At 39.3% G+C, this 20,611-nt stretch overlaps 1 protein-coding gene across 2 annotated transcripts in view; it reads right to left on the bottom strand.

Annotated features, from left to right (window-relative positions):
• TMTC1 (transmembrane O-mannosyltransferase targeting cadherins 1) overlaps positions 1-20,611 on the bottom strand; it is a 262,946-nt gene that overhangs the window by 88,961 nt on the left and 153,374 nt on the right. For both annotated transcript variants that reach the window (XM_061205419.1, XM_061205420.1), the window contains exon 9: positions 2,236-2,357. In XM_061205419.1, coding sequence (XP_061061402.1) covers positions 2,236-2,357 — 122 coding nt within the window. The remainder of the gene's footprint in view (positions 1-2,235; positions 2,358-20,611) is intronic.

Genomic DNA, 20,611 nt, shown 5'->3' with positions numbered 1-20,611 from the left:
CAGCGCTGATTTCCAAATGGAGTTGAGCTGAAAGTACTTTACTATGTTCATATTTTCTTCATCTTTTTCAATTGAGGAGAATACTAAGACGTTACTGTCAGAGAAGCAATATAACCTGGAAGGTGCCAGATCTGTCAGCAGACACGGATCTCTAGTCCACTGCTTTGCCACTTACTAGCTATGTCACTTGGGCAAGTTATTTAACCTCTCAGAGCCCAGGCTTTACTTTTGTAAAATGGGTATAATGGTATTAGCTACATCAGAAAGCTGATATCAACAATAACACTTGCTATTTATTGATCATGTACAATATAAAGCACTTTATAAGTTTTTTATACAAAACATTTTTATAAATGACCATCTCATTTAATGCCATTAAAATCTCACTGAGTTGGGTGCTATTATCTTCATTTGACACAGATGAGGAAACAGAGGCTTTGTGACATCACACTCATGTCACACTCTGACTGCAGGAACATGCTGTGAACCACCACATACAGCATGAATTAACTGATAAAATAAATATAACATGTTTAGCATAGTGACTGACATATAATAAAGGTTCAATAAAAGTTTTGATACAATTAATGTTTACTGAGTATGATACTATTTTAAAGAATATCCAGATCTGTTAAATGTTTAGAGTGGAAGATACCATTTTGTTTTTAATCAGCAGTTAATAAACTCTTTGAGGGGAAAAAAACTGAGATTCACTTATTTTTGCAGCCTCAGATTCTAGTAGAGCATGCCTGGGACAGATGCTCTGTGAATATCTGTTAAGTGAAGAATAAATACAGATTCCACTTGGAATCAGGAGTCCTACAGACAAAACCTGACTGAAGCCACTCTCAGCTGCTCTAAGCAAAAACACATCTAGAACAGACACTGAGGTCCTCCTTTGCCCTCCATATTCCTCAGTACTGGCAAGTCCTCGTAAGCCTGTTATTTTAAGGCAATATAGAATGCAAAGAAATTTTGTATTTTTGTCCTCATCAAATAGTTTTTATCAAGAAATAATCTCCTTCCCAAACTGTGCTGTAGACACATAAAGAAAATTAAGGGCCACCCTCTCCTTAACCAAGTCAAAACAAGATGCTGTTAAGTCTTAAGAAAGCTGTTAGGTACTTACTTTGGGGGGAATTGAAGGTTATGAAATTCATTTCTAATTATATGCATTTTAAAATTTCTAACTCAATATCCATAAATGAAATAAATTTTATTAATACTTAAATTAATTTCATTTAAATTAAGTTTAAAATTAACTTAAATTTCTAACTCAAAATGAAGAAATAAAAATGAATAATTTCCTGATAATATTTTGGTTTACTGTATTTATTTTGTTGCCTTTTAGAAAAGTTCATTCTTGGGACTTCCCCGGTGGTCCAGTGGTTAAGACTCTGCCTTCCAATGCAGGGGGCATGGGTTCGATCCCTGGTCGGTGAACTAAGATCCCACATGCTGCGTGGTGTGGCCAAAAAAATAATAATAATAAAATAAAAAATAAAAAGGTCTTAAAAAAAATTTTAAAAAGAGAAAAGTTCATTCTTATGTATAATTCGTAAAATTACTTAATTTTAGGAAGCTTAATAAAATCCTTATTTTAAAAATGAGCAAACATGGGTGCAAAAAAAAAAATCTTCATGTGCTACTGAAGGTCACACAATGGATAAACGGCAGAACCATTTCAGGGACATTTTCAGGCTTTTGAAAAGAAACACGGCCTTGGAATGCTGACATTTGAATAAGACAAGAGAACAGACAAGCTTCAGCATGATTCAAATATTCAGAGCTAAGTGGCATTATGTAATCATACATGTTTGAATGCCCTTTATAATTTTAACCAATTTTTTTCTGAAGGACAAGTTTCCTTCAGATTGTTCCTATTTTTAAATTAAAGAACAAAGAAAGAGAGAGAAAGAAGGTAGAAGTTAATTAAAATCATGCTACTTAACACAGTTAATAATTTTATCCAAATCAACAAATATTTCTAGAAAGTTACTATAATTATGTTTAATAAACACAAATACTTGAACAAATAAGTCGTGGTAAATGATTGCTGCTAAAATTCTGAATATACTCTGGTCAATATTCTCATCCAACTTCCTCTTCGGCTGTTTTTAAAGCTGGGGTAATAAACACCTTAGCTCCGCAAAGATCTGTCATACACACAAAGAACGGTCTCTCTGGAGCCATCAGTGTTGGTCTCGTAAAGAGGAATCCAGGAGCAGTAATTACCTAGGCATGTATAGGACTCTCTCGGCCACCACGAAACCCACCCTGAAGAAGAGGTTGCTGGCTGGGATGAACGGGAAAACCAGGAACAACAAGCCCACCAAAACTTCCCTGTGCTCCAGTCTCTGAAACACACAATAGTGGAGGACAAATTAATCTGGGTTTAATTCCACTTCTGTCAGCATTTAACCATCTCTTTCATTTTCAACTTCTCATTGAAGGAATGAATAAATTAGACCAATGTAAACCTTTTGATTAGTGTGCTGAATTCATCAGAGAAAGCCCTCAGGCTAAAACCTCTGGCTCATGGAAATATTCGCATGTACCCCTGACACACATTTACCACCCAGCACATCTGCTATTTGCCTAACATGATCAGTGACCATTACTCCTTATTCTGGGCTGGCCCTACAGCCATCCTGCTTCTTGGTCTGCCTCCTTTTAGAGTCCCTGTGCCCCCAGGCAACTCATTCCAGGGAGCAAAGCAGCTGGGTGGGATCAAGCTCACTAAGGCATCACGGAGAATTTTTGTCCTCTCAGAAACAGAACACATTAAAAGCAAAAAAAACAAAAACAACAAAGAAGAAGGAAAAAAAAAACCCACACAAAGCCCACCAGGAGAGGCAAAGCTTAGCATGAACGAAATTAAATGCAAATGGTGAAATGTAGGGCACCAATGAGGGAGATCATTTGAGCTGAGGTGTTTTTAGCATCTTTCCAAATAAGCCAGTAAGCAAGTATTTATTCCATGGAATTTTTTGGAATCAAAATTCATTACAATAAATCATTAAACTGACAGAACACCTTTCTCTTACATTGTATATATTAATTTGTAAAGATTTTTGTCACTTATAATTAACATATTAATATTTCTATTTATTACTAATAATATGTTGTAATGGGCACTGTAAAAGCTAGTGTGTATTTCCAAATAGACATATTTGAAGGAAAGCCTATTTAAAACAAACCTAAATGTTTTGGATGGTATTATTTTTTCTTTTTAAAAAAAGTTTAAGAGGAAAACCAAATAGAACTTTCCATGTTACAGTTTTAAATTTTTTCTTATAAACATTTTAAATAGCCTATTACTTTTAATAATTGTGAAAGACTAAACAAAAGAATCTCAAAAACATAAATAAGATTCCCTACTACAAACTACTAATATTTTAAGTAGACAAAGTAAAAGATTTCAAACATCTTGAGACATTTGTCACCTGGATTTTATTAAAATCTTTGTTTTGCTGACTACAATATATTGAATAATAAAGTTTCTAAGAGCAATTCCATATGAACAAATGTGATTTGGACAATTTCCTTTAAAAGTAAGGGAACGTAAGTAATGATCTCATTTTTTACCTAGAGTAACCACACTCTTTAGAATTAAAAGATGAAAGAAGAAGAAAAAATTTTGCATAACAAGCCTTCAACTCAAATGGATGCAATAATGTTATATTTTCTATGACCCACTTAAATTGAAGGAAAAAAACAGGTGAGAAGTAACAAGTTCAGTATATTTAAAAACTGCAAGCTGTCTTTGTAACTTAGATTTTTCTTTCAGTTTACAGAGTATATTTCAGTCCAAGAATTTAAAGTTTATAGAATTTTTAAAAGAACAAACACCCTCATAAGAATTCTGTAATATGAAGGCAAATATTTCTTGACAAAGCTGAAAATAAATCCCAGAGAATGAGCATCTTGTCAAGCGTTGCTCATGAACTCTGAGCCTATTATTGATGTTCTCTTTTTATAGGTGCACTTTTATGTTTCAGAGATAGTTGACTTTTTTGGACACTTTTCAAAAACTGCAATACTTTTACAAAAGTATTCATGTGTCTTCCCAGAAAGATTTGTAAAGAGAATGTAATACCCCCTATTAATTAATCCTAAGCATTAAGACAAGGGCAGGCGTTAAGAGAATTCTGACCAGGTCACCATCCAGGTCCCTGGATCGTGTTTTACCCAGTGAGGCGCCTCCCCACCTCATTGCGGTTATTGGAGATCAGCCCTCACTGTGGATATGAAAGAGGCGTCGCCTTCACACCCCCAGTGTCACCCCTTGCTGCCTGACCGAAGGCCCTTCCTCACTGTGGTGTCATACGTTTCCGGCCTTTACTCAGCAGAAGCCCGAGCTGGGGAGCCAGTAGGTAGGGAGGAGCCGGGTGTCTGGGGAGCACAGAGGTCCCCTCGGCCTCCTCCCTCCCCAGTCCCGGAGACCCTGCAGCAGGCGGTCCCGAGAGCTGCCGCCGCTGCTGGAGATGCAGAGATGGGGCTGCAGGCTCCAGGCACGGCCTTTATTCCCTTCCTGGCCCTCATCCCAGTTGTGATTACGTGTTTATCTGTGTGCTCACTGTCTTTAATTAATGTCTCCCCCAGACTCTAAGCTCCGTGAGGACAGGAGCTGCTCAGTTGTGTTCAGTGGCGTGTGGTTTGTGCTCAGCTCGGTGCCTGGCACTTAGTGAGTGTTTAGAAATATTTGTTGAATAAATCAATAAATGAATAAATGTTCCATGTGAGAGAGAAAACTGGGTGTGAGAAGGGGAGAGGACAGAGAGGGATTCCTGGTGGAGGGGACAATCTGGGGTTGAAAATTGAATGAATGGTCACAAGGTAGATGTGGTGGGCTTGGGGAGGGGGAGGAGGTCACCGCGAGGTGCATTCGGGCAGAAGATACAAAATGTACAAAGCAGGGAATAACCCTGGACATGTTGGCAGGTGACAAACCATCAGGGTGTTGTATGCTCTGTGTGGAGCTGACTTTTACCTACAGGCACCAAGGATGGAGTAAAGGGTCCCACACGCATAGAAAGAAAAGCAAGTCAGTGTCCAGAAGCTGATGTCCATGTTCCAGTTGTGGCCCTGCCACCATTAGTCACCTTGAGCAGGAATGAAATTAGCCCTTCCCTGCCTCAACTATTAAATGAGGTAAGTGAGGCTCACAGCTCAGCGCAGCTGGATCAACACAAAGGTTTCTTGATCAGAGAGAAAGCCCACGTCACTGGAGTTGTGAGCTTAGAGGCTACCACTCCGCATTGCTACCAGAGGGGCTGTCTTATGCAGTGTTTTTCTTTGTTTTCAAAACATTCAACTGAAGACAGTGGCACAGTGCCCAAACTCAATGAAGTTTCACTATTTATCTCAAGAAAAATAATATTCATGAAAAAAATTCTTGAGTCTCAAATTAAACTGATGATAATCTTCTCTCCTCCCCATTCAGTCAAGAGAGAGAGAAAATATTCAAGAATATATTTCTTTAAACTGTAAGTTGATCAGCCAAGCAGAAAGTTGTAAAGTTAGGGAAAAAATATGTCATGAACATGGCTGAATTTCCTAGAATGAGAAAGACTGGGAGAGAATCCAATTTTGTGTCCTGTGGATCACAGATGTGACAAAGTTGGCTAAATAATTTATAGCTTATTTCAGCCTAACAGATACAGATGAAACGCAAATAAAATATGAGTGGGGGAAAAAGAGAAAATGTGTGGCATTTTCCAAAGTACACAGAGTGCATTCATTTCTAGGAAAAGAGGCAAATGAAAAATTTATTCCAAATACACTAGGGGGTGAAAAGACATGAGAATTAAAACAGCTAATAATACAGCCATTAATAATACACATTATTTGTCTGATTAACTGCGCAACTTCAGACAAATTAATTTACTTCTCTGAGTTTTAATTTGATGATCAAAAACAAAAAAGAGGTTACTGATACCTATTGTATCTGTAGGAAAAATGTGTGATAGATTCACTCTGATAGGTGTTAGGCTTGACTTTTTTCCTGGCTCGGGAGGATACAGAAAAGCATTCCCCTGAGCTGCAAAGAGATAAAAATCCCTTAACATACCTCTTAGGGCGCCCAGAGAATCACGCGGCCACCATCGGCACAGTCACGCATCTGAGCGAGCCGCTAATGGAAAAGCAGTGAGCTTCTCAGAAACATAAATTACCTCACAGGAGCCCCAGCTCCAGAATCTGAGTCTAGCCTGGTCGCTTCTGGTTTATCCCACCCCCTTCCGACTCCTGGCTTCCTTTTCAAAGAACAAGTCATAGGTGAGGACACATACACAAGCACACAGACAGATACACACACACACACACAGATACATGCATGTGCACGTGGCCAGCAGTGTGTGGATGAGTGGTCATGAGAAGAGGATGCCTCCCTGTCCCATTCAACCCAGACAACATCTACTGCAGGCTGCTGCCTTCCACAGCAGCAGAGAACAGGCCTCATTATAGTAATTATTACCATCATTCCTATCATCGTGTTTTCTCTCACCTCTAAACAGGTCTCAGATAAATAATACAGCACATTCAGCATGTCCTTACAGTTCTGCGTAGAGCACAGTTATATTTCAATCCTAAGGATGTATTTGGCAGCTCTAGACTCTAGCTGTCTGCATCTAATTTATCAGCTTCAGGGACGCTGATGACAGTAAAGCTCTCTCTTCAGCCCTGGGAGTAAGGCATTTCCAAGCTGACAACTGGCAGGGCTGCATACTTACCAGGCCCTCTTTTCTCATCTGTTTATGGCTCTACTTCCTCCATTAGACTATGCCTTCCTTGATGGGAGTCACTGTCTCACTTAGATTTATCCAGATACCTGGCACATACATAATTGGCATTCAGCAAACTGTGTTGCAATAAGAAAGATTAGTGACGGAAGTTGCATATACATCACTGGGGTTCATTTTAGAGACTTCTCACTAAGGAAAACTTGCACTTTTGGTAACCCTCTGAAACACAGTATTTGCAGTGTTAATTTGGGGTGAGAAGTCCTTGAACATCCAAAGTATCTCACGAGGGTCTGACAGAGCTGACTGACAGCAGTGAGGTACTTGTAATCAGGATACATGCATACCTTCTATGTCTCTCTAATTGCATTCATTGCTACTAACTACTACTTGGTCTCGCGAGGTCGTGGGACGTTTCTGCTTAGGAAAAGTGACATCTTTCACATTATTGAAATTCAATTTTAATTTTGTGAATATTTCAATGTATTAAAATAGTCAATAATTTATCACTATTATTATTATTATGGAAATTCTTTTTAATTGAGGAAGGCAAATTATTTAATCAATTTAAATCCCCACTGCTTTATCTGACTGCACAGTATTGCCTCATCTCTTGTTCTGAATCCCAGTTTCTCAGCTGGGGGTGCTGGGCAGTGAGCTAGGCTCATTCTCTTGCTAAGTGACTCCCAAATTGCCACCCTGAAGCAGGCAACCCAAACTTATGCCAGTTTTAAAAATTCTATTTAATCTTCACAACAATTCTGTGGAGTTGAATATTATTATCCTTGTTGTAAACTCAAATGCCTGAGACCTTTGGGTCCTTCACAATAGCTGCAACTGCAAATCAGCAAAACTGTATTGCGTTATTTCTGTGAGAAACTTTCCTCAGGGCTGCACAGGACTTCAGGTCTCCTTCCTGCAAAATGGAACCTGGGCTCTCCCTGTGCTGCTTCTGTATATTTTAAGAATTTTTTGAAGCCCCAAACCCCTATTACTGTCTAGAGGAAATGCATCGGTGAGTCTCCACTTGAGCAAATCAGAGGCTCAGGTTTATTTAAAACATCATGAGCTCTGAATCTACACAAGCCCTTAGATGCTCTCAAATGATGATAATACAGACTGCATGAAATGGATGGAGAGCTGGTCTCAGAACACTAACTCAAGACCAGCATGGGAAGGGGCAAGCCAGAAGTAGAGAGAGAGAAAGAGCTTGGCTGTTTGGGGCAACGGGATTCTGTCTAAGCTCTGCACAAATGTACCTTGAACTTCTTTTTCCCCCCTGGGGTGCCCTCTTGTCTACTTGACCTTCACTATTGTCTATACTTTCCTTTGAATTGTACAGCCCCTCCCTGTTTCACGTCTGTCTGACAGTGGCTCAGTTTGCCTGTCTCCAGGCACAGCTCCTGTCTGGGGATCCTCTCCATGGTCACAGCTCTCACCTGGTGTTGGTGACAGTTCCCTCCTCTGACCCTTCAGGCCATCTGGTAGGTGTCCCTTGGCATGTTAGCTCCACTCTGTGCACATCACTGCAAAGGTCCCTTCATAAACTCTTCAATCACCCCATTGGCCGTACACTGTGTATCCTGCCAGGGCTCTGACTAATAGACCACAGAGGAAGAGCATGCGGTGCGGATGGAAGCAGAGATGTGGATTCTAAAGAAGGGTCAGAACACTGGCTTTTGTGAGCTATTAGGAGCTGGCTCCAGACCACTCTTGACTTGGTCCCATCCTTGCATTGTGGTATCTCCATTAAGTTTCAGCCCTTGGGTGAACCACCCTTTTTTGAGGCCACTGAGATTATAGAAAATTCTAAATGTTGTATAAAAACAGTAAAGACAAATACCAATCTAAGAGAGCTTTTATCTGGCAAATGATATTGAGACCAATCTCTCAACTGTTGGAGAAGAGAAAGTTTTGAATTTTTACTGCTATTAAATATAAAATGCAACAGACCACTTCTTAATGATTCCAACAAGATCTAGAATCTGAATTCCATTTCAGTAACACAGGAGGCAAGAGGAATCTTGGGATAGTCTCAGGGGTAGAGAGAATAAGAAAAATTGAAAGCTGATTCTCAGAGCCTCAGTCGCAACTGCCAAATTCCTTGATGATTATATAGTCAACCGGGACCCTAAGTCAGGCCCAGTGGCCACAGTGCCACAGTACGAGAGGCTGAAGGACAGTCCACCCATGACAAAAACACAATTCACATCTCACATGTAAGCATGGAAAGGTACCACTTGCAGCTTTTTTCTTCCCTGGTCTGAAATCAACAAAATAAGCCAAGTTGGGAGAGAAAATAGCTTTGGTTCAGGATCTCAAGAGCATAGGTGCCAACCCACACCTCCTCGGTTCAAGCTGGTGATATCACTTCCTCATTTTCATGTGCCCTAAAACTTACTCATAAATGCACATGGAAAAAATTTTTAAAGGGGAAATGAATGAAGAAATTATACCTCCTCGGAGACAAAAGTAGATTTGTACACTCTATCTTCTCTGAGCCAATTTAAACACTGCTTTTCCCACGCCAAGCTTTCTTCACTGAGGAGCTCTGCCAGATGCACTAATGAACACAGAGCTGAAGGGAGATTAAAATAAGAGCATTCATAAAACGACACTTTGGTAAGGCCAGACACTATCAAACTCTTAGAGGAAAACATAGGCAGAACACTCTATGACATAAATCACAGCAAGATCCTTTTTGACCCACCTCCTAGAGAAATGGAAATAAAAACAATAATAAACAAATGGGACCTAATGAAACTTAAAAGCTTTTGCACAGCAAAGGAAACCATAAACAAGACCAAAAGACAACCCTCAGAATGGGAGAAAATATTTGCAAATGAAGCAACTGACAAAGGATTAATCTCCAAGATTTACAGGCAGCTCATGCAGCTCAATAACAAAAAAACAAACAACCCAATCCAAAAATGGGCAGAAGCCCTAAACAGACATTTCTCCAAAGAAGATATACAGATTGCCAACAGACACATGAAAGAATGCTCAACATCATTAATCATTAGAGAAATGCAAATCAAAACTACAATGAGATATCATCTCACACTGGTCAGAATGGCCATCATCAAAAAATCTAGAAACAATAAATGCTGGAAAGGGTGTGGAGAAAAGGAAACACTCTTGCACTGTTGGTGGGAATGTAAATTGATACAGCCACTATGGAGAACAGTATGGAGGTTCCTTAAAAAACTAAAAATAGAACTACCATACAACCCAGCAATCCCACTACTGGGCATATACCCTGAGAAAACCATAATTCAAAAAGAGTCATGTACCAAAATGTTCATTGCAGCTCTATTTACAATAGCCAGGACATGGAAGCAACCTAAGTGTCCATCATCGGATGAATGGATAAAGAAGATGTGGCACATATATACAATGGAATATTACTCAGCCATAAAAAGAAATGAAATGGAGGTATTTGTAGTGAGGTGGATGGAGTTAGAGTCTGTCATACAGAGTGAAGTAAGTCAGAAAGAGAAAAAGAAATACAGCATGCTAACACATATATATGGAATCTAAGGAAAAAAGAAAAAAAAGGTCATGAAGAACCTAGTGGCAAGACGGGAATAAAGACACAGACCTACTAGAGAATGGACTTGAGGATATGGGGAGGGGGAGGGGTAAGATGTGACAGGGTGAGAGAGTGGCATGGACATATATACACTACTAAATGTAAAATAGATAGCTAGTGGGAAGCAGCTGCATAGCACAGGGAGATCAGCTCGGTGCTTTGTGACCACCTAGAGGGGTGGGATAGGGAGGGTGGGAGGGAGGGAGATGCAAGAGGGAAGAGATATGGGAACATATGTATATGTATAACTGATTCACTTTGTTATAAAGCAGAAACTAACACACCATTGTAAAGCAATTATACTCCAATAAAGATGTTAAAAAAAAAATAAAAAAAATAAAAATAAGAAAAAAAATAAAACGACACTTTGGATTTCTGGTCCTTGGTTCTGGTCTTCATTTTTTTGCAGAGTTTTTTGTTTGATTTGTTTTTAATCAATAGTCTAAATCTTCCTGCCAACAATAGATCCTGGGATTGAAACTTCTTATCTTCACAAGAGCACACAATTACGTTGTTTCAGGATCAAATCAGGTGAAGAGGGAAGCTCTCATATTGTTTTACTCAAAGTGAGAATAAACTAATTCATAACTTTATTTGGAAATATGTGTCACATTCAGTGTGTGTTTTAAATGTTTAAAGAAAAATAAAAGCAAAAATCTTTTAAAAGGCACTTTAGAGGAGGCATGCCTGGAAAATATCAGTCTAGTGCAAAAAACACCATTTATTTTATGTTTTTTCCCTGTAATTGATCTCCAATCTCATAGCGTTGTGGTCGGAAAAGATGTTGATATGATTTCAATTTTCTTAAATTTACCAAGGCTTGATTTGTGACCCAAGATGTGATCTATCCTGGAGAATGTTCCGTGTGCACTTGAGAAGAAAGTGTAATCTGCTGTTTTTGCATGGAATGTCCTATAAATATCAATTAAATCTATCTGGTCTATTGTATCATTTAAAGCTGTGTTTCCTTATCAATTTTCTGCCTGGATGATCTGTCCATTGGTGTAAGTGAGGTGTTAAAGCCCCCCACTATTATTGTGTTACTATCCATTTCCTCTTTTATAGCTGTTAGCAGTTGCCTTATGTATTGAGGTGCTCCTATGTTGGGCGCATATATATTTGTAATTGTTATATCTTCTTCTTGGATTGATCCCTTGATCATTATGGAGTGTCCTTCCTTGTCTCTTGTAACATTCTTTATTTTAAAGTCTATTTTATCTGATATGAGTATTACTACTCCAGCTTTCTTTTGATTTCCATTTGCATGGAATATCTTTTTCCATTCCCTCACTTTCAGTCTGTATGTGTCCCTAGGTCTGAAGTGGGTCTCTTGTAAACAGCATATATATGGGTCTTGTTTTTGTATCCATTCAGCGAGCCTGTGTCTTTTGGTTGGAGCATTTAATCCATTCACGTTTAAGGTAATTATCGATATGTATGTTCCTATTACCGTTTTCTTAATTGTTATGGGTTTGTTTTTGTAGGTCCTTTTCTTCTCTTGTGTTTCCCACTTAGAGAAGTTCCTTTAGCATTTGTTGTAGAGCTGGTTTGGTGGTGCTGAATTCTCTTAGCTTTTGCTTGTCTGTAAAGCTTTTGATTTCTCCATCAAATCTGAATGAGATCCTTGCCCAGTAGAGTAATCTTGGTTGTAGGTTCTTCCCTTTCATCACTTTAAATATATCGTGCCACTCCCTTCTGGCTTGTAGAGTTTCTGCTGAGAAATCAACTGTTAACCTTATGGGAGTTCCCTTGTTTGTTACTTGTCGTTTTTCCCTTGTTGCTTTCAATAATTTTTCTTTGTCTTTAATTTTTGTCAGTTTGATTACTATGTGTCTCGGCGTGTTTCTCCTTGGGTTTATCCTGCCTGGGACTCTCTGCGCTTCCTGGACTTGGGTGGCTATTTCCTTTCCTATGTTAGGGAAGTTTTTGACTGTAATCTCTTCAAATATTTTCTCGGGTCCTTTCTCTCTCTCTTCTCCTTCTGGGACCCTTATAATGTGAATGTTGTTGCGTTTAATGTTGTCCCAGAAGTCTCTTAGGCTGTCTTCATTTCTTTTCATTCTTTTTTCTTTATTCTGTTCTGCAGCAGTGAATTCCACCATTCTGTCTTCCAGGTCACTTATCCGTTCTTCTGCCTCAGTTATTCTACTATTGATTCCTTCAAGTGTATTTTTCATTTCAGTTATTGTATTGCTCATCTCTGTTTGTTTGTTGTTTAATTCTTCTAGGTGTTTGTTCTTTAATTCTTCTAGGTCTTTGTTAAACATTTCTTGCATCTTCTCCATCTTTGCCTCCATTGTTCTTCCGAGGTCCTGGATCATATTCACTATTATAATTCTGAATTCTTTTTCTGGAAGGTTGCCTATCTCCACTTCATTTAGTTGTTTTTCTGGGGTTTTATCTGTTCCTTCATCTGGTACAAAGTCCTCTGCCTTCTCATTTTGTCTATTTTTCTGTGAATGTCACCATTCATTTTAATAATCAAGTACTAGTAAGGAGTAAGGGAATTAAGTAAATTAGAAAAAATGTTGTTCAATAAAACTTTTCCTGATTAGAATGAAACTATTACAGGAATTTATGGAGACATGGGAGAAGTAGAGAATGAACTTTCTTCCTCTCTCTCTGTGGTTCTGAACAAAAATGGAAAAAGCACTAGAAACATGTGTATTTTAAAAAAAAAGTGAGGAAGACTAGAGAGATGAAAGGTAGGGGCAAGACAAGATCTCTTCTAAGGTCATGTTCAATGTGTAAATTATTACACATGTGCTATGGGACAGACTCATGCAGAGGGGGAAATAAAAGTCACCTGGTAAGCTGCAAATGGTAGACAGTAAAGGAAAAACAAGCATCTCTCAAGCACATACCATACGCCAGACATTTGACTGAGACTGTCCCACTGACATTTCATGATAATATTAGGATGTAGGTAATTATCCCCAGTTTATAGATGAGGAAACTGAAGCTCAGAGGGCTTAAGACACTTATCTAAGTTGATCCAATTAGTGAGAAACAAGGGTTTCAAACTGAGGTCTGATTCACCCCAAAGCCTGTCCTTTCCCCACAGTCCATGTGGCTTTGGGATCCCAAGGCAAGGTCAAGTGTGTGCGTGGGGGGGTGATTTCAGCCCTTTGCTGCCTCTTAGTTTTGTAGCAGAAACCCACAGAGCAGATAAGACCCAGCAATTTGGAGGTTACCTAGTAAGGCACTGCTGAGCTAGACCAGAAATCTCACCGCTGAGTCCCTTTGCCAGATAAACGCCAACAGGAGTATTCTACAATCTGCAGGATGCAGCAGGATATGCTGCATGGAACGTGGGTTCTTTATCAATTATTCTGTTTCAATAAATGGTTGCAGGTGGCCCACCTACTCACTCTGACAACCAGCCTCTGGAAGAGCGGACATGTCCATGTCCACAGCCACAACAGGGGAAGACATAATTTATTTGATCTTAGTTACTGAATTGTAAGTCAAAATTATATTTAAGAAGACTTGAGGGGGGATAATGATTATTTTTGACATAAGAAATCAAATACTGTGATGAAATCACCCTCTTATTAAGGAAAATAACAGAACATTCATATTCTAGTGACCACAGAGGCGTAATGAATAAGCTGAGTGGACAAAAGCCTTCTAAATTTTAAATCTACACATGCTCTGGAGCTTATTGCTCTAACCTCCATTTTTAATATTCAACTGTTTATGCCTAAATCTTGCAGGAATATAATACTGTGATAACCACTTACTCATTCCTTTTTTTTTTAACCTTTAAAAAACTTTAAATTTATTTTTTAATTGAAGTATAGTTGCTGGTCAATATTATATAAGTTACAGGTGTACAGTATAGTGATTCATAATTTTGAAAGGTTACACTCCATTTAGTTATAAAATATTGACTATATTCCCTGTGTTGTACAGTATATCCTTGTAGCTTATTTTATACATAATAGTTTGTACTTCTTAGCCCCCTACCTCTCGATAGCCCCTCCCCCTTCCCTCTCCCCACTGGTAACCACTAGTATGTTGTATTTTTAGATTCCACATGTAAGAGAAATCATACAGTATTTGTCTTTCTCTGATAACCACTTACTCTTGTAGCATCTGTGATATTCATATTTATATCAGGTATTCGCTCAGGAGGGTGGATATGGAAAATCAAAACAGTAGTGTAGCTCTAAGAGCTACGTGTTCATCTGTGTTGAGACCAAAGCTATCTGGGTGGACTCAGGAGAAAGGAGGAGCTGAGGGGAGGCATCAGAACCCCCATTAGATACCTCTGCCTTCAGGGGAGGCCCTGTCCAGAGAAGAATCAGTGGTGCACTGGACAGGGGGCCTGTGGGACCAAGGAGAGAAAACTGTCAGCAGAAGCTCAGTCTTGTGCCCAGAGCCTGTCCAGAGCACAGAGGGGAAAAGGCCACCACCTAGTGGTCCAGGTCTTCCATCATGCTCCCCGCATCCAGCTCTGGCTAGTGAAACAAAGATGACACAGGTAATGCCGCCGAATTCCTGGTTAAGAACTATAACTTGGGACTTCCCTGGTGGTCCAGTGGTTAAGACTGCCCTCCAGTGCATGGGGTGTGGGTTCGATCCCTGGTCAGGGAGCTAAGATCCCACATGCCTCGTGGCCAAAATACCAAAACATAAAACAGAAGCAGTATTGTAACAAATTCAATAAAGACTTTAAAAATGGTCCACATCAAAAAAAATCTTAAAAAAAAAAGAACTATAACTTAATAAAGTGACCTTAGGTGGGAGGGAGGCTGGTGCAGTTAACCAATTTTTTCCCTCTGTAAGAATTCAATTAAGAACCAGGATGGATTTAACCATGCAAGTGAAGTCATGCGTGAATTTAGCTTTGATGATGAGGAAACAACAGGCAGAGGATAAATTAGATGTATTTTCATAAATAGTTTTGTTCCTGTGAAAATATACACACTTGGCAGAAGTGGTCTTCTACCTATGACTACCGCTTAAATATTTCTAAGATGTCCCTCTGCCAAAACCTTCCAAAGCAGGACGCTATAGACTTATTTTCTGTTAAGAAAGAGACAAGATTTTTACTTTTTCACACCGTGAGTCACACTCACTCAGAAGTATGATTCATCTACCCACTTGGGATTGTCACACAGAGGACAGTCCCTTCCCTCTGTAATCTAAAATGAATAAGGAGAAGGAACCACAAAAATCCCACACAGTTTCACACAGTAAAGATGCAAATATTTTAGAGCAGCATTTCTTAAAGACTATAATTCATCCTACTTTATCAAACAAATTACAGAGAGATGTTTGGCTTACTTCAAGGTTACAAGATATGAAAGTAATAATAAATTTAGTAAGCTTCTCTCTTAACAGCTAAAAAAAGGGATTTTTACGTGTCCAATTGAGCTTCTGAAGTAACTGCTATGAATAATGGATTTGATTCCTGTTTTCCATCAATGTACTCATCCAAAATTAAAATACCTTCTATAATCAAAATAGGTTGGATCTCATTGGATAAGACCCACTTTCCTGATTCTGAAACATATGGTGATAACAGCCTAGTGGATCGTCTTTTTTTATCAAAGTTGTTAAAAGCTCTTTATTACAAGTAACTGACATGATTAAGTAATGCTCTTCCCTTACCTTTAACTGTGCATCTTCCCTTACCTTTAACTGAACAGCCTAACTACCACAGCCTAAAAGGGCAAATTTAATGGACTAATGAATGTAACAAAGGATGGAGACAAAGGCTCTAGGTTTTAAAATAGTATCAAATACTTGTAATTTTCCAGATTCAGACATTCCAACACCTATTATCATTTTTTCATTAGGCCTGCTTTCTACCAAACAGCAACAGCATAAATCTCTAAAGTGTAGCTAAGAGAGAAGCAGCATAATATGATCTATATAAGGCTTGACATAAAAGCAAGAATTTGACCATGTATCACTAATTGAGAGTCATTTTTCCCTTGGGAAATTCTTACAAGGTAAAAGAAAAAAATCTTCTAGACAGAAAAACAAAGGGTGAAAATGTTTCTCCAACAAGCCTTGGCATTGACTTATTCCCCAAGCAAAGACACTGTCAGAGTGAGTACCCAAATCTGTAACAGGCAGAAAACTAGAGTTCACTGGCCAAAGTCACCCACATCAAAAGGGATTGTGGTGCCTTGGAATGGAGACAGTTTTCAGGGCAATGCCAGGGAGGCTGATGTTAATAAATGTTCTTCCCAGTTAATCGCTTTTTAATACCAAATGCCAGGGGGCTGGGTCACAAATTGACTAGGCCAATTTGGCCATGGAAAGTTGCCGTCCTTCTGTAAATACTGCTGGCCTCTGGCAATCAGAGCCAGACAGGACACAAAAATGAAAGCAGGCTTTACATGAAATTCTGCCAAAAGTGCAACCATTTATTATCAAACAGTCACACACTGGCTTATCATGAAGCTCCAGGAAGTCTTTTCTCTGTCCTCCAGCCTTTCTACAAGAAGCTTCCATGAAAGGACTTACGTTCTGCGGGAAGGACAGCTCGCTTTCCACTCAGGTAAGGCATAGAGGTACTCTGTCAAGCACCTTCTCTTTAAATCAACAGTGAAGCAAATAAAGATACAATTTTTAGCTTTCTCCAGTTACAGGGAGTACTACATGTGCAGAGATACATGCCATGTCACTTTGGTTTCACTTGGAAAACTGTCACTTCATATATGGATGAATCAGTTACTCAAGGTAATACTCACTTCCCCAAACTATGGCATTTGATGGATGGCCATGCAGTATCCTCATCCCATCATGAGCCTTAGCCGTCACAGTCATTGCATCAAATACCCACATCCAAATTTCTAATTACAGCCTCAATCTGATGAAAACCAAGGCTCCAGGAATCTGTTCCAAGGCTGTACCTCTCACTTTTTCAGGTGGTATTGCTATAGGGATAATAATATGAAAATTGTTTTGTTGATGCTGTGGTGGTGGCTATTGTTTTTGAAGGTACATATATGGCAGCAAGAAAGTGTTTAAACACTGCTCAAGAATGGACTCTCAAAATTCACTTAGCCATCAGCCCTGATATCTCCAAGTCAATACTTCCCAGAACATGCTATCACAACACTGATCCTGCAAGAAGGCCCTAAAAAAGTTTCCAAATTCAAATAAATTTGAGAAATGCCACTTACTACATACCCCATTTAAAAACTCAATAGCCAGGACATGGAAACAACCTAAATGTCCAACGATAGATGAATGGATAAAGAAGATGTGGTACATATATAAATGGAATATTACTCAGCCATAAAAAGGAATGAAATTGGTCATTTGTAGAGATGTGGATGGACCTAGAGTCTGTCATACAGAGTGAAGTAAGCCAGAAAGATGAAAACAAATACCGTATGTTAACTCATATATGTGGAATCTAGAAAAATGGTACAGATGAACCTATTTGTAGGACAGAAATAGAGATGCAGATGTAGAGAACGGACATGTGGACACAGGGGGGGAGGGGAGGGTGGGACGAATTGTGAGATTAGGTTTGACATAAATACACTACCATGTGTAAAACAGATAGCTAGTGGGAACCTGCTGTATAGCACAGGGAGCTCAGCTCGGTGCTCTGTGATGACCTAGATGGGTGGGATGGGGGTGGGGTGGGAGGGAGGTCCAAGAGGGAGGGGATATAGGTATACATATAGCTGATTCACTTCACTGTACAGCAGAAACTAACACAACATCGTAAAGCAATTTTACTCCAATAAAAAAAAACAACTCAAAAGGCTGCTTAGAGCACAGTAAAGGTTTTGTGAAGTCCCTCAGTAAAGAAAAATATATTGAACTTCTCTAAACCTAGTGCTTCTGAAATGCAGGATCTTTATTTAGAGTAACCTTACTTAATGACCTATATGATGCTAGAACATATTTTGAGAAATGCTGGTATAAACTGCTCAAGCAGAATGAAGTTAAAAAGAAAAGTTTCCATCTTAGGAGCTTCTATAACCTGCCCCCAAAATCATCTCACTGCCTGCCAAATATTCCCTACATCTCTTTTATAGCCTTCATGCTACAGCTGAAATACATTTTCTGTCGCTCATCCTTCGTAGATGTAGAATAGATGATTTCCATGTAAAAAATCACTATACATTTAGAGAACTTTATCAAGCCATCCATCAGCATAGTCTTGGCTCCTGCCAGGATAAGTCCTAAGAGCAGGAAAGTTTCTTGGCAGGTGAGAGGCATATCTGTGTTTAGAAGCATAATTCTCTCAGAGCTGGGGGGATGGACTGAAAGTGGAGAAAACCAAGCTCTTCAAGGTAGCTACTGGGTTTACTTCTATTTTTATTCTCCATACTCAGCATATTTTTGGGAACAAATGAATGATCAATAAATTAAATATCGAATACGTTATCATTTCCTCTAGGCTTTTCCTCTCTAAATGCACCTTCCTGCACTTACAAATTTATTCTGCTTGTCTCTAAATACCTTGTCAGCTTTTAAGACCAGTTTCCATTTCCAACACACAGCTATACATGTGGCTGCTGACTGAGACTGGTCATGCTACTCAGACCCCTGGCCTCTGCCTATGAGACACACAAAGTACAGGAGCATCAAGGATACTAGAGGACACTCCCCCTAATAATTTGCTTCCTCAAAGTATTCTTGGTAACTTTTCCAACCTCAGCAATGAGGCCCTGGGTAAAACACCGTCACTGATTACTCATTCGTTCAACAAATATGTATTATTGCCTTCTCTTTTTAGTCTCTTTGGGCATTGTGCTTACAGGCAATCACTTAAAGAATTTAGCAATCAATAACTTCCATCTTCTCTGTATTTTCCAGTCACTATTCTAGGCTCTTTGGCATACATCAGTTAGCAAAACAGGCACCCACACAAAAAACGCTGCCTTTCCAGAGAGGGAAAAAAAAGATAGTCTGGTGAGGGGTATCTGCAATATAAGGTGGGTGGACAAGAAGGCGGGTGCAATTCTAAACATGGTGGACAGAGTGCGCCTCATTGAGAAGGTGGCAATTAAGCAAAGACGTGCAAGAGATGAAGGAGTCAGCCACAGTATTAGTTTCATAGGAAGAAATGAGTTCAAGAAGAAACCAGAGGGCTTCCCTGGTGGCGCAGTGGTTGAGAATCTGCCTGCTAACGCAGGGCACACGGGTTCGAGCCCTGGTCTGGGAAGATCCCACATGCCGTGGAGCAACTAGGCCCGTGGACCCCAACTACTGAGCCTGCGCGTCTGGAGCCTGTGCTGCGCAACAAGAGAGGCCGCGATAGTGAGAGGCCCGCGCACCGCGATGAGGAGTGGCCCCTGCTTGCCGCAACTAGAGAAAGCCCTCGCACAGAAACGAAGACCCAACACAGCCAAAAATAAATAAATTAATTAATTAAAGAAAAGAATCCTGTGTCTGATCATTGTTTTAAAAAAAAAAAAAAAAAAAGAAGAAACCAGAAAAATAATGGGGACAGAGCATGTAAAACCTTTTCGGCCATTATAAAAGTTATGACTTTTACTTGTGAGAAATAAGGAGCCACTGAAAAATTTTAAGTACAAGAAAGACAGGATCTGATTTACATTTTTAAGAATCATGGTAGTCACTGTACTGAGAATAGTCTGGACCACTGGCACTAGGGTAGAAGCAGGCCAACTAGTTGGAGGCTATGGCAATAATCTAGGTGCGAGAGAATGGCTTGGACCAGGGTGATAGCAGTGAAGGCAGTGAGAAGTGGTCAGATTCTAGACATATTTTGAAACAAAAGTTGACAGGATTTATTGATGGGTTGAATGTAATATTAACGAGCAAGACAGAGAGGCAACAAGAAAACCCCAAGAATTTTGGCTTGGGCAACTAGTAGGATGCACGAAGGTGGGAAATCACGGTCAGGGAAACAATGAACGGGTAAGTTCAGAAGTTAAATTTCAGAATGTTGACTTGAAACACCATGTGGAAATGCATTTATACAGCACTTGCCTTCCTGAACAACCCCATGTACCATATATATTATTTCATTCATTCTGATTATATTTTAGGTGAGAACAAAGTTTGAAGACCCTATTGTCAACATTTTGATGTGTAATAATGGAAATACAGAAACATTAAAGCTTGTATGACAAACTCGTTTTCTTTCTAATACTCCATGCTGCCTCTTTAGGTAAAGCATGTGTAAAAGTAAGGCATTTTAGTTTTTTGTTTTTGTTTTTTTTTTAATGAGGGGATTGATTCTCCCCACGTTGCATTTATCACTCCTTTATAGGCTCCTTGGGTTTTGTACTTAGAGTGAACCACCTAGAGAATCTGGCAATCAATC

Source organism: Eubalaena glacialis, chromosome 11 (assembly GCF_028564815.1).
Source record: "Eubalaena glacialis isolate mEubGla1 chromosome 11, mEubGla1.1.hap2.+ XY, whole genome shotgun sequence".
Taxonomy (NCBI): Eukaryota; Metazoa; Chordata; class Mammalia; order Artiodactyla; family Balaenidae; genus Eubalaena; species Eubalaena glacialis.
Note: the sequence above shows the minus strand (reverse complement) of the source record. Positions and strands in the feature narration are given on the sequence as shown.